We start from the raw sequence: 15,192 nt of genomic DNA on the forward strand, positions 1-15,192 counted from the left end.
GGCGCGGTGCACTGGCCACAGTGCCCTGGCCGCAGCAGCCATTGGAGGGTGAACGAATGGCAAAAGGAAGACTTTTCTCTCTCTCTCTGTCTCTCTCTCTATCTCACTGTCCACTTGGCCTGTAAACAAACAAAAAAAAATAGAAGAAGTGGGGTCAACGTTATATCATAAAATGACTCTAACCCAGGAAGTGATGTCATACAGAAAACCTGACACAAGCAGTCAGGAGGGGCTGTGAACCTATTATTATATACAAGATCACTAAGCATGCACAGGGTACACCCACTGGGATATACATGGATTTGTCTGGATTTTAACTCTGGCTCACATAAATCTAATACCCATTGTAGAACACAATTAGGAACATCTCCATGCATGTACAGGAAAATATACTGATCAAATTATTTAGTAAATCAAATAAATTTAATGTCTCACAGAAGAAATACATATAATCTATACTATATATATATATATGTAAATGGACATCAGCATGTTTACTTGTCTATGTAACTTCTGTGTTCATGTACAATAGTAATTGACATATCAGCTGTGATTTGGTAGCCTCATAATTAGAAAAGTAAGTATATTGGCCAAGAATGTTTACAAAGATAAGATTATTGTTATTTATGAAGTTCTTGGTTCACGTTAGTGAAGACACGATGATGGTTGTTTAAAGAATTGGTCATCCCACAAAGGCATCAGGAGACTCAGAAAGTAAGGGCTAGTACACACTGTTCAGATCATAACTACCATCAGGGTATTCTTAATTATCTTTTTGGTTATAAAATATTTCCCCTATCATCTCAAAAGGTACCTGTATTCTCAACAAAAAAGTCAAAGTGCAGAGAGTCAAATAAAAATCTTGCATATTACTGTTAAAATCCACTGAGGTGAAATTGCTATACAAATGGACCTGCACATACAAAACATACACATTTTTAAATTTTAGAACAATCAGGTTCAGCCAGGGATGTACAAGCAGACTTTGCAAAATGTTTATTAAGAAAAATTATGCTTGGATTTCTAATTCGTTTAACCAAGTTACTGTGCGAGAGGGAGACAGAGAAAGAAAGAGAAGGCAGATTTTGCATCTGTTGATTCACTCCCCACTGGTTGCAAGCACCAGGACTAGGCCAAGCCAAGCCAGGATGTAGAAGCTTCAACCATGTCTCCCATGTGAGCGCAGGGGCCCAAGCTCTTGGACCCTAATCTGCTGCTTTCCCAGGAACATTAGCAGAAAGCTGAATCAGCGGTAGAACAGCTGGAATTTGAACCAGCACTCAAAGGGTTGCTGGGCACTGTGCACAGTGGCTTCACCTGCTGCACCACAAGGTCAGCTTAAATTTTGTTAAATTAAAGAGAAATTTACTGATATAAAAGAACAGATTTCATGTATTTCATTGATACAATTCTGTTTTTTTTTTTTTTTTTTTTTTGACAGGCAGAGTGGACAGTGAGAGTCAGAGAGAAAGGTCTTCATTTTGCCATTGGTTCACCCTCCAATGGCTGCTGCAGCCAGCGCGCTGTGCTGATCCAAAGCCAGGAGCCAGGTGCTTCTCTTGGTCTCCCATGGGGATGCAGGGCCTAAGGACTTAAGCCATCCTCCACTGCACTCCCGGGCCACATCAGAGAGCTAGACTGGAAGAGGGGCAACCAGGACAGAATCTGGCACCCAAACCGGGACTAGAACCCGGTGTGCCGGCACCACAGGCAGAGGATTAGCCTATTGAGCCTCAGTGCTGGCTCATTGATACAATTCTAAGAAGATAACCATTGTTTTTTCCTTTCATATCTTAATCCCCTCTAATTCCTTTACTAATTTCCTTTTAATTTCAATTAACTTTTAATCACAGGTTTAATACCACACAAATCATAATGTTCCAGAAGTGAAAAGTAGGGTTTAATACCACACAAATCATAATGTTCCAGAAGTGAAAAGTAGAAATACCACAGCTACACAGGAATTTACACATGGGTCATAAACAAATCAAATCAAACCCAGAGATGTCAGTTTCATTTTTATACATTGTGGATTTTTTTCCATTCTATATTATGTAGTACCTATTACCAAAAAAACTATATGCTATTTTCTTTATGGAATTAGTACATTTCACAATGAATAATGGTATCCAGTTGCATCCATTATTTTGCCAAAGAACAGATATCATTCTTTTTGGGGGAATGGGTTAAACTTTTAGAAGTGTACTATCCTGTAGAACCATCACAACAATCAAGGTATTTCACATATAAAGCCATGTTGTTCTCATGTGGAAGAACTAAGATGAGCTTTCCTAAACCTCTAACCAATCGTTCTTGGTCAGCCACCCTGTGGGACACATCCTGTGATTTCTCTGTTTGGATTCAGATACTCCCCATCATTCTAATAGGGAAGAGGCAGAATTCTCATTACTTGAACCCACAATGTGGGAACCATTTAGACAAAGTCAGCCTCCACCAAATAGACTCTCTGAAAATAGAGAGGAGGGGAGACAAGGATTTCTCAGTACATGTGCACCTCCCACCTCTAATCTGAATGTTCTCTCCCTTTTCAATTGTGCCTCCCCTCCAGCTTCATCCACTTCTGAGGGAAATCCAATTTACCAACAGTGCTGGGGAGGATGTTTCCTTCCATGAAACGAGATTCCATATGGCACACTACGATATCCACAACATTGTGAACTTTCCTGCTGGATTTCGGTTGCTGATTAAAATCGGGGAGTTTTCCTCTGAGAGTAAACATGATCAAAGCTTGGTCCTCAATGAAGAAATGATAGAATGGCCTGTTGCATTCATGGAGGTGTGAATTCATGGGAATATTGGATACCTACAGAGGGTCTGAGGAGAGTCTGAGAGGATATTATGTGTGAGACTTTAAATAAGCATTCAGTTCCCATTTCACATCTTGGCTCCAAAAGATATGGTATTGCTTACACATATATGAGCCAGTGTGTATTAGAAGTGCACATTTGTATTAGATACTGTTGTTTTTATTCTGGGCATATTTATGCATCCAAAGGTTGAGTGACTAGAAAGAGCAATGTTAAGGAATAGAGATAGAGATCAATATGTAGACATAAAATTACTAAATGCATGTCTACACAAATTCCAAAATTTTATTTCAACTTTTTTATTTATATAACGTGAAAAAACTTCATGTATTAGATATATATTTATAAGCATAGTGATATTTTAATCATATGGTGAGAGTCAATATTATGTTTTGATGCAGTATGAATACAAATAAATTATGAGTGGACTTATCCATCATGTATTTGTAGAAACTATTCCCATTTTCTATATTTTCATTGTGTTTGCCAATCAGTTCGGTTTTTCTTCTGAATAGCACCTCTTAGCTGTGATAAAAAATTTTATCATTATTGTGCTGTTTAAATACTCCAGACAATTTTGTTATTGTTTTATACAGCTGTTGTACATTATATTACAAATCTTTGGTAATCTAGAATTGCTGCTCTCCCTGGGTCTAGAAGTCCAGAAGTAGATCAATGCACAATCCATGGTTTATAACATTCCTCACCATTTCTGTGTGGGCTTGTCTTTTCCTAGGTAGTTATTCAGAACTGTACCTAGTCATTTTGATTTTTTGATATTTTTTCTGGCATGTAAAATCTACTCAATCAAGGAAAGAAGCATGTAAAATAGTCTCAGACATACACATTCTCAAAATAATTACCACATTAAAAGCTGAATGGAAAAGATTTCACAGGAAGCAATTCAAGAAAGAAAGAAATGCTTAGCATAGATGTGGTTATGAATGAAATTAAAGTGATCAGGTACCCCATAATATTTGCTAGACAGCTGATAAACCAGGGATGAGAATCATAGAAACTCCAAATTGGATGTCTAGGTAAAATCAAGGCGATACAGATCAGGGAGGGCATAGTGATGACCTTGGGGGTGATGAGGCAAATAGAGTCATCCTATCACAGTGCCTAATGACATATAAAACAATGACCATCACTTCTCTTCCCCCCTCAGACTCCTCAGTCTTTGTGTAGCCAGAGGTGTGGTCCAGGATTCAGGAAAATACCACAGGAAGGAAGACCTGTTTGCTGCTATACTTGTGTTGTTTGTCCAGAGAGAGACATTTCCAATCATACAGGTAAAAACCCTAGAACTGACCTATGAGGACTCCAGTCTCTGAACTATCTCTTGATAAAAAGGAAACCAAGAATATTTGCATTGGGATCAGAGTGCCCTATTGTTCTCCATGCACACCTTCACTCACTCTTTCCATACCGTTGTTGTATGCTCACTATCACCATCTCATTATGTGTAAGCTGTTGTCTGGTGATGCTCATCCTCTCTAGTTCTACTCTGACACTGATTCTATCTGGCATCCTTCTTTCCCACCTGGTGCTGGAGGAGACTGTCTCAATCTGAGACCTAATGTCTACACAAGAAATATAATATTTGTGTTTGTTAAGGCTCCCTTTGGATTTCTAAAGGGCTTGAAATCAAAACTTTTCCATACACAACTGATGAGCAGGGTTCTACTTCACATGAATTGTGATGGGAAAACTGTATTAATTTCTGTGCTACATCTTTGACATTGTGCATGGTGTGCAGTACACATAACGAATGCCACCACTTTGTCCTTTGAATGTTTATAATTTAGTAAGAGAACAAACAAGGTGAATATAGAGATACAGCATCCTAAAAATGATCCAACTTAGTAACACAAAAAAACCTTTGCAAAAGGCCAACATTTAAGCAATGTTAAATATCAAAGCCAATTGTTTTGAGAAATGTGAAAATGTACTAAGTCTCATTGGTAAATAGTTTCACTATTCAATGTATAATAAATATATTTATAATAATTTGAATTCTTCTGAAAGGATATTTCAGTTCACATAATCTTAGCTCTAGAATTGTTTTCATTTCAGTTACTTCAAACAAATTATATATTTTCCAGTAAAAAGATGATAACAAAAAAATACTTTAAGTTTTGTGAAAATAATCAACATGCAGTAAGTTAGTGAAAAAAGAAAATTAATGTGTCATACACTGACCCATTGTACAATGTACATTTGCATATGTGTGTCTAGTGCATCTCTGAGCCAGATGCCAGAAGCACCTACATATTCTATAAAAAGTAAAGGGTACACCTTGAAAAGAATTTTAAGAGAGAATTCCTCAAATTTTTATAGATGCTTATATTCTCTTTCTTTTTTTTCACAAATATGTTTATTTCTTCATTTCAATGTCAGTTACAGAGAGAGGGAGAGCACAACAGAGAGGGAGAAAAGTGACAGAGAAGATCTTCCATCAGGTAGATTCACTCCCCAGATAGCTGTATGGTCTGAACTGGGCCTGGCCAAAGCTGGAAACCAAGAGCTTCTTCCAGGTTTTGCAGAGGCACAAGTATTTGGCCTTCCTATGATGGTTTTCCAGGCACATTTGCACGGAGTTGGTTTAAAAGAGGAGCAGCCAGGACATGAACTGGTGCCTTTATGGGATGCCATCATCCCAGGCTGTGGCTTTTCCTCCTACATCACAACTTCATTCCCTGAAGCTTGTATTCTTGCATGAACACCAAGGATAAAAACTGAGTAGGACTCTTACTGCAAGTGTAGTTCTACTAATACCATTTTTTTTTTGCTTTTTAAAAAAGATTTATTTTATTTGAAAATCAAAGATTCAGAGAACAGGAGAGAAAGAGAGAGAGCCTCAATGTAATTGCTCATGCCCCAGAGGAAAAGAATGGCCCAGGCTGGGCCAGGCAGAAGCCAGGAGCCAGGAGCTTCATTTGGGTTGTCCAGATGGCTGTGGGTGTCCCAATTACTTGGACCACCTTCTGCTGCTTTTTCTAGGTTATTTGCAGGGAGCTGGATTGGAAATTGATCAACTGGAACACAAAACAATGTCATATGGGATGCTGGCATTGCAGGTCGTGGCTTTACCTATCATGCCACAACACTGACCCTATTTTTGTTTGTTTAATGGACATTTGATTAAAAGAAACATACTCACCAACTGGCCTGTATTTAATGACTTCTCTCATGCTGTAGCAGCAGAAGTGCATTACTTCAAGTGAGACAATGTGGTGCCCAATGTGGTGTTCACATGAGCTAAAAAGGTGAAAAAGCCATGCTTTCAGGTTAACAAGAGTGTGTTTCAGTGACATCATGAAAATACCACTTACGGCTATATTACCTCAGAAAGACAACCAGCTACAATTCTCTTACATTCAATCACAGTATCACAATATTTATATGGAAAGAATGAAAAGGTGAGTCCATGCAGGAAATTAGAGTACTGAAAAAATTTATAGAGGTCCCAGGAATCAGATATCATTTATATACGTCGTCAACATCTGAGGAAAAGTAAGAAAAACCTTAACAATGATGACCCCAGAAAAATATTCTAACCCATGTGAATCTAAGGCTCCTCCTGAGAAAGACACTGGGGACTGTAGAGAAGAGGGCTTGGAAGAATCTCATGCCCATATGAAATACAGGAAATTCATCATTCTATAGAAATTCAAACACTAAAAAAAAAAACTCAGAGTGACAGAATGAGACCACAGAGCCCCATGTGCAAAGGAGCTTCCTTGAAAGACTTTCTTCCACAGGAGATAAGCATTCTCCCTGGGTCAGGAATGTAGAAATATCCTTTAGTGTTTCTTGGCATGCATCAGAGCAGGATGGACTCACTATGACCCTTTTCCTGAACAGGGAAAAAGGAGCAAATTGTGAAATGGAAACGTGAATCTTGCTTTTCCCCACAGATGCAGAACAATGCATCCCATGTGCAGATCACGAGTACCCAAACTTGGAGAGAAACCACTGCCTCCCGAAACTGGTGACCTTCTTAGGCTTTGAGGAATTTCTGGGGATGGCTCTGACCTGCATGGCTCTGTGTTTCTCTGTACTCACAGCTGCCATCCTCTGGGTCTTTGTGAAGCACCGAGACACTCCCATCGTCAAGGCCAATAACAGGACCCTCAGCTACATCCTACTCATTGCCCTCCTCCTGTGCTTCCTCTGCTCCTTACTCTTCCTTGGCCGTCCCAAAACAGCCACCTGCCTCCTCCAGCAAATAGCATTTGGCCTTGTGTTCACAGTGGCTGTTTCCACCGTGCTGGCCAAGACCATCACTGTGATTCTTGCCTTCAAGGTTACAAAACCTGGAAGAACTATCAGGCGATTGCTGGTATCAGGAGCTTCTAACTCTGTCATTCCTATCTGTTTCCTGATCCAACTGGCTCTCTGTGGCATCTGGTTGGGAAGTTCTCCTCCCTTTATTGACACAGATGCACACTCTGAGCATGGCCACATCATCCTGGTGTGCAACAAGGGTTCAGCCACTGCCTTCTACTGTGTCCTGGGATACCTGGGCTCCTTGGCCCTGGCAAGCTTCACTGTGGCTTTCCTAGCCAGGAACCTGCCTGACACGTTCAATGAAGCCAAGTTCCTGACATTCAGCATGCTGGTGTTCTGCAGTGTCTGGGTGACCTTCCTGCCTGTCTACCACAGCACCAAGGGGAAGGTCATGGTGGCCGTGGAGGTCTTCTCCATCTTGGCCTCCAGTGCAGGGCTCCTGGGCTGCATCTTCTTCCCCAAGTGCTACATTATTCTCTTAAGACCAGAAAGGAATTCTTTGAAAGGCTTACAGAAAAGAGTAAGTTCTAAGGGATCCTAAAAATTTCCACTTGTTTTCCTGTCACATTTTCAGGGTTTAGGACCAAGAATGCAGGCTGAGTAGCAATCCAGATATATGAAGGAGCTAAAATGGATTTTTCCTTTATAAATGACTTGTTAGTTGGATGTTTAGCCTAGCAATCTGAGCTCATGGCATCTATTTCTGGCTCTGGTTTTGGCCCCTGACCTGGACTTTTGAGTCCTGGGGTCCCTCGGAAGGAAGTGGTGAATCTTCATGTAACTTGGTCCTGGCACCTATGTGAAAATCCAGGGTCTGAATCCCTGTTGTTGGTTGTAACCTCAGCCCAGGTACAAGCATTGGGGGTATAGATGTGTGAAGCATCGAATAGGAGGTCTCTTGGTTTCTATCACTAACCTTCTGTTTCTCTACATCTCAGAGTTAGTAATGGAGTTTAGGGAAATTTTTAAATTGAGTAAAAAATGAATCATGCTTTAAATGAAACCTCTGATGGCCATCAAGGCTACAACAACAAGGTTAATTTTTAAAAAGATTATTTATTTATTAATTTGACATGTAGAATTACAGACAGTGAGAGGGAGAGACCGAGAGAAAGTTCATCCTTCCATTGGTTCACCCCCCAAATGGCCGCTACTGGCGCAGCTAGCCTGATCCAAAGCCAGGAGCCAGGTGCTTCTTCCTTGTCTCCCATGTGGGTGCAGGGCTGAAGCACTTGGGCCATCCTCCACTGCCCTCCTGGGCCACAGCAGAGAACTGGACTGGAAGAGGAGCAACTGGGATTAGAACGCAGTGCCCATATGGGATTCTGGTGCCGCAGGTGGAGGATTAACCAAGTAAGCCACTGCGCCTGTCCCCAGCAATGTTATTTTATATTTAATAGGTATCCCTGAAATGGTGGAGACTGAATTATTTTCTATTTATTTATCAATGTGCAGACAATGTAAGTGTTCTTATTTGCTAAGACATCTAATTAACATGCTTCACATTCTGTTTGCCCTGGCTATTGAATGTTTGTCATTTATTTGTTGGCATTGTGATTTAAGTGAGATTTCTTTCCTAGATACAGGAGGTGGTAGGTCATGCAGTATTCCACTGTGGGTATACCCTGTTTTCCAAAAAAATCTTAATAAATACTCATTGTTGAGCTATTTTGAAATGGTATCTTTATCACACATACATGGGATATTGATTTGCACATGTGAATGACTCAGTAACTATGTTCTTCAGTCAAAATACTGGTTATGTTATTCCCTTGTTTTAATTTTTCTTTTTCCAATAGCATATGGGGGCAGAATGCTGTGTGATTGATGTGAAATTCTTACAGCCAAATTGAAACATTTTTAAATTGTTCAAATCAGTTGGATTTATACATTCAGATTGTGCACACTGTGTTCACATTTGTGCAATAGTCTTCTCTGTGGATTGAATGCATCTTCATCACTCTATAAAAATTTCTGCATTAGTAGTCATTTTCTAACTCCCATGACCTCATATCATGCAACCAATCATCTCCTTCAGTTCCTCCCTTCCTTCCTTCCTTCCTTCCTTCCTTCCTTCCTTCCTTCCTCCCTTCCTTTCTCCCTTCCTTCCTTCCTTCCTTCCTTCCTTCCTTCCTTCCTTCCCTTCTCTCAAGGGAGTAGTGCACTTCCATTTTGATTATGGCCTTGTTTAAATAAGGTCAGAGTTTGTGAACTCTAGAGGCTTCCATAGCCTTGGCAGCTCATGGCAAATGCTTTGGGTGATCACCAATGTCATAAATAAGAGTATCAATTGTTAAATCAACAATAGGAGTCACTGTGCACTTGCTCTCCATGTAGGACCTCCATCCTTAATGTATTGTACTATGAGAATTAACAGTAAAATTAGTCTTTAAAGAGTACTTTATACTTTGTGTGAGTGCATGTGTGTGTGCAAACTGTTGAACTCTTTACTTAGTATAGAGTTGACCTTCTGTATATAAAGATAATTGAAAATGAATCTTGATGAAGAATGGGGTGGTAAAGGGAATAGGAGCAGGGATGGTTTGGGGATGGGAGGTCGGGTATGGGTGGAAGAACCGCTATAATCCAAAAGTTGTACTTTGGAAATTTATATTTATTAAATAAAAAGCTTTCTAGTCAGTATGTGGCATAGGAGTGTGGCTTCATTCAATTGGATCCAGATTCCAAACCCATCCACATTGCAGCATGCGTCTTTCATTCCTTTTTTTAAAGTGTAGTTTTCCATTTTACTGATTTTCATCATTCTTTTTTTAGACAGGCAGAGTTAGAGAGAGAGAGAGAGAGAGAGAGAGAGAAAGGTCTTCCTTCCATTGGTTCACTTCCCAAATGGCTCTTACAGCTGGCGTGCCATGCTGATCAGGAACCAGGTGCTTCCTCCTGGTCTCCCATGTGGGTACAGGGCCCAAGAACTTGGGCCATCCTCCACTGCCTTGCTGGGCCACAGCAGAGAGCTGGACTGGAAGAGGAGCAACCGAGACTAGAACATGGCGCCCATATGGAATGCCAGTGCTGCTGGCAGAGGATTATCCAAGTGAGCCATGGTGCCACCCTGATTTTCATCATTCTGCTTTGCAGTTTTATTTTCTTTTTTTTCTTTTGCTGAACCTAATATTTGTTTTGTTATTTTTGTGATAACATAGTTTTAGTTTGCATTATATTCAAAGACTTAATGCTCCAACAAACAAAATGTTCAACAAATAAGCAAGAAGACCATAGTTCTGCAAGAATATAGGCCAGGGCTATAAATACATGTTTTGGTCCAGGCATTCTGAACCATCTTCATTCTAGAATGCTTCCTGGTCCTCGAAAATTTTCTTTCTTTGGTAACCTTTTAAAAATATGTGTTGGAGGGCGGAGCCAAGATGGCAGAATAGTGAGGGCGCGCACCGATAGTCCGGGAAAATTTAGTTTAATAAAAGGGGAGTTACGGTAGCTGCAGAAAATAGAACCAAAAAAAAATTGCAGGGGAAACCCTTCTGGATGGAGCAGCCGTGAATCGGAGGACCTACTGGGAGAACAAGGTCGCCCACCGCGCGGAAGCCAAGTCGCGGGACCGAGCCGCAGAAGCCCCAGGGTCTGCGCGCCAGTGCTCCAAGGGGAGTGTATGCCACACAGACAACAGCGGGGAGACTTGGGACGCTCAGGGCTCCGAGTCCACACATCGGCGCTGGAAGGGGAGGTGAGCTCAATAACCCGAGACATTGGTGGGGAAACGGGGGTCAGAATCTAGAGGGGGGCCGGAAAGTGCAGCAAACTCACTACCGGAAAGAAGGAAAAAAAAAAGCTTCGGGGTTTCTCTTCCCCCTAACCTTGCAAAGGTTACAAGGCTGCAAGGCTTGAAGAATTCCCAAGAGACAAAGAGCAGGCCTCCTCTCTGGATTTACATATCAATGGGGGAGAGTTAAGGAACTGAGTCACTACAATTCAGTAGCCTAGGCAACCCAGTGGGAGTCCAGAGGAGCCAAAGACTGGAAGCTAAATACCATCAATTCTGCACAGCCCTGCCCTGCGGTGTTACTTACCCCCTGAATAAATAAAATAAAGAAAGAAATAAAAAGAGAGAGATTTACCACACATAACCTGAGGGTGTCACCTTTGCACACCCTTAACCAGGAAGAACCAGGCAGAGCTCTCAGGCCGCACCCATCTCAAGCCTCCAAGGCTCCTCCAACAGCAGGCAGTCCACTTAACATGGACACAGAAAAAAAAAAAAACGCACAGTGACGCAAGAAGAATTAACTATGCCGAGTAACAAACACAGAAATAGAGGGAGCAAGATCAACGATGACACTATGATGCCTCCAAATAAGCAAAATACCCCAAGCCAAGAGTATGAAGATGATGAGATAGAAGAAATGCAAGATACGGATTTCAAAAAATTTATGATAAGAACATTTAGAAGTTTTCAAAAGCAAATCCTTGAACTACAGAAATCCTTAATGGACAAGATTGAAAATCTCTCTCGTGAAAATGAAATTTTAAGGAAGAGTCAAAATGAAACTCAGAAACTAGTAGAACAGGAAAGTGTTATAGTGAAGAGAAATCAAAATGAAATGAAGAGCTCAATAGATCAAATGACAAACACATTAGAAAGCCTTAAAAACAGAATCGGTGAAGCAGAAGAGAGAATATCGGACTTAGAAGATAGAGCACAGGAAAACATACAGTCAAACCAAAGAAAAGAAGAGGAAATTAGAAATCTAAAAAATATTGTTGGGAATCTACAGGATACTATTAAAAAAACCAACATTCGAGTTCTAGGAGTTCCTGAAGGCATGGAGAGAGAGAAAGGATTGGAAGGCCTTTTTAGTGAGATACTAGCAGAGAACTTTCCAGGTTTGGAGAAGGACAGAGATATCCTAGTACAGGAAGCTCATAGAACCCCCAATAAACGTGACCAAAAGAGATCCTCACCACGACACGTGGTAATTAAACTTACCACAGTGAAACATAAAGAAAAGATCCTAAAATGTGCAAGGGAGAAACGCCAGATTACTCTCAGAGGATCTCCAATCAGACTCACAGCTGACTTCTCATCAGAAACCCTACAAGCTAGGAGGGAATGGCGAGACATAGCACAGGTGCTAAGAGAGAAAAATTGCCAGCCCAGAATATTATATCCTGCCAAGCTCTCATTTGTGAATGAAGGTGAAATAAACACCTTTCATAGCAAACAGAAATTGAAAGACTTTGTGGCCACTCGTCCGGCCCTGCAAAAGATACTTAAAGATGTGCTACACTCAGAAACACAGAAACATGGCCATCAATATGAAAGAAGGGAAAGGAAGAACACCTACCAGTAAAAGAGCATGGGAAGCTCAAAGCATATACTAGAAAATATTTCTGGGAAAATGGCAGGGCAAAGTCACTACGTATCAATTGTCACATTGAACATTAATGGTCTGAATTCTTCAGTTAAAAGACACCGTTTGGCTGACTGGCTCACAGAACACAACCCAACTATTTGTTGCCTACAAGAAACACATCTCTCTAACAAAGAGGCATGCAGACTGAAAGTGAAAGGTTGGAAAAAGATATTCCATGCCAACAGAAACCAAAAAAAAGCAGGTGTAGCCATATTAATATCAGACAAAATAAACTTTAATACAAAAACTGTTAAGAGAGACAAAGAGGGACACTATATAATGATTAAGGGTTCAATTCAACAGGAAGATGCAACTATTATAAATGTATATGCACCTAATTACAGGGCACCGGTCTATTTAAAAGATATGTTAAGGGACTTAAAGGGAGATTTAGATTCCAATACAATAGTACTGGGGGACTTCAATACTCCACTCTCAGAAAAAGACAGATCATCCGGACAGAAGATCAACAAGGAAACAGCAGATTTAATTGACACTATTGCCCAAATGGATCTAACAGATATCTACAGAACATTCAACCCTACATCTACAGACTTCACATTCTTCTCAGCAGCGCATGGAACCTTCTCTAGGATTGACCACATACTAGGCCATAAAGCAAGTCTCAGCAAATTTAAAAGAATTAGAATCATACCATGCAGCTTCTCAGACCACAGCGGGATGAAGCTGGAAATTAGCAACTCAGGAAACCCCAGAAAGTATGCAAACACATGGAGACTGAACAACATGCTCCTGAATGAACACTGGGTCATTCAAGAAATCAAAAGAGAAATCAAAAACTTTCTGGAAGTAAATGAAGACAACAACACAACATATCAAAACTTATGGGATACAGCAAAAGCAGTATTGAGAGGCAAATTTATAGCAATAGGTGCCTATATCAAGAAATTGGAAAGGTACCAAATAAATGAGCTTTCAGCGCACCTCAAGGACCTAGAAAAACTGCAGCAAACCAAACCCAAATCTAGTAGGAGAAGAGAAATAATTAAAACCAGAGAAGAAATTAACAGGATTGAATCCAAAAAAACATTACAAAAAATCAGCCAAGCGAGAAGTTGGTTTTTTGAAAAAATAAACAAAATTGACACCCCATTGGCCCAACTAACTAAAAAAAGAAAAGACCCAAATCAATAAAATCAGAGATGAAAAAGGAAACGTAACAACAGACACCACAGAAATGAAAAGAATCATCAGAAATTACTACAAGGACCTGTATGCCAGCAAACAGGAAAACCTATCAGAAATGGATAGATTCCTGAACACATGAAATCTACCAAAATTGAACCATGAAGACATCGAAAACCTAAATAGACCCATAACTGAAACAGAAATTGAAACAGTAATAAAGACCCTCCCAACAAAGAAAAGCCCAGGACCAGATGGATTCACTGCTGAATTCTACCAGACATTTAAAGAAGAACTAATCCCATTTCTTCTCAAACTATTCAGAACAATCGAAGAAGAGGGAATCCTCCCAAATTCTTTCTATGAAGCCAGCATCACCTTAATCCCTAAGCCAGAGAAAGATGCAGCACTGAAAGAAAATTACAGACCAATATCCCTGATGAACATAGATGCAAAAATCCTCAATAAAATTCTGGCCAATAGAATACAACAACACATCAGGAAAATCATCCACCCAGACCAAGTGGGATTCATCCCTGGTATGCAGGGATGGTTCAACATTCGCAAATCAATCAATGTGATTCACCACATTAACAGACTGCAGAAGAAAAACCATATGATTATCTCAATTGATGCAGAGAAAGCATTTAATAAAATTCAACACCCTTTCATGATGAAAACTCTAAGCAAATTGGGTATAGAAGGAACATTCCTCAATATAATCAAAGCAATTTATAAAAAACCCACGGCCAGCATCCGATTGAATGGGGAAAAGTTGGAAGCATTTCCGCTGAAATCTGGCACCAGGCAGGGATGCCCACTCTCACCACTGCTATTTAACATAGTTCTGGAAGATTTAACCAGAGCCATCAGACAAGAAAAAGAAATCAAAGGAATACAAATCAAGAAGGAAGAAGTCAAACTATCCCTCTTTGCAGACGATATGATTCTGTACTTAGAGGATCCAAAGAACTCTACTAAGAGACTATTGGAACTCATAGAGGAGTTTGGCAAAGTGGCAGGATATAAAATCAATGCACAAAAATCAACAGCCTTTGTATACACAAGCAATGCCATGACTGAGAAAGAACTGCTAAGATCAATCCCATTCACAATAGCTACAAAAACAATCAAATACCTTGGAATAAACTTAACCAAAGACGTTAAAGATCTCTACGATGAAAATTACAAAACCTTAAAGAAAGAAATAGAAGAGGATACCAAAAAATGGAAAAATCTTCCATGCTCATGGATTGGAAGAATCAACATCATCAAAATGTCCATTCTCCCAAAAGCAATTTATAGATTCAATGCAATCCCAATCAAGATACCAAAGACGTTCTTCGCAGATCTAGAAAAAATGATGCTGAAATTCATATGGAGGCACAAGAGACCTCGAATAGCTAAAGCAATCTTGTACAACAAAAACAAAGCCGGAGGCATCACAATACCAGATTTCAGGACATACTACAGGGCAGTTGTAATCAAAACAGCATGGTACTGGTACAGAAACAGATGGATAGACCAATGGAACAGAA

General features: G+C 40.1%; 1 protein-coding gene across 1 annotated transcript; it reads left to right on the forward strand.

The window, feature by feature from the left end:
• The first annotated feature begins 2,647 nt into the window (after positions 1 to 2,647).
• LOC149121516 (vomeronasal type-2 receptor 116-like) lies at positions 2,648 to 8,974 on the forward strand. The gene is made up of 4 exons (XM_089315554.1): positions 2,648 to 2,797; positions 3,997 to 4,120; positions 6,749 to 7,641; positions 8,921 to 8,974. Exons 1-4 carry the CDS (start codon positions 2,648 to 2,650, stop codon positions 8,972 to 8,974), a joined length of 1,221 nt encoding a protein of 406 aa, XP_089171680.1.
• The last annotated feature ends 6,218 nt before the right edge of the window (positions 8,975 to 15,192 follow it).

The sequence above is a fragment of the Oryctolagus cuniculus genome, chromosome 16 (assembly GCF_051225735.1).
Source record: "Oryctolagus cuniculus isolate XC-2025 breed Fujian yellow rabbit chromosome 16, ASM5122573v1, whole genome shotgun sequence".
Taxonomy (NCBI): domain Eukaryota; kingdom Metazoa; phylum Chordata; class Mammalia; order Lagomorpha; family Leporidae; genus Oryctolagus; species Oryctolagus cuniculus.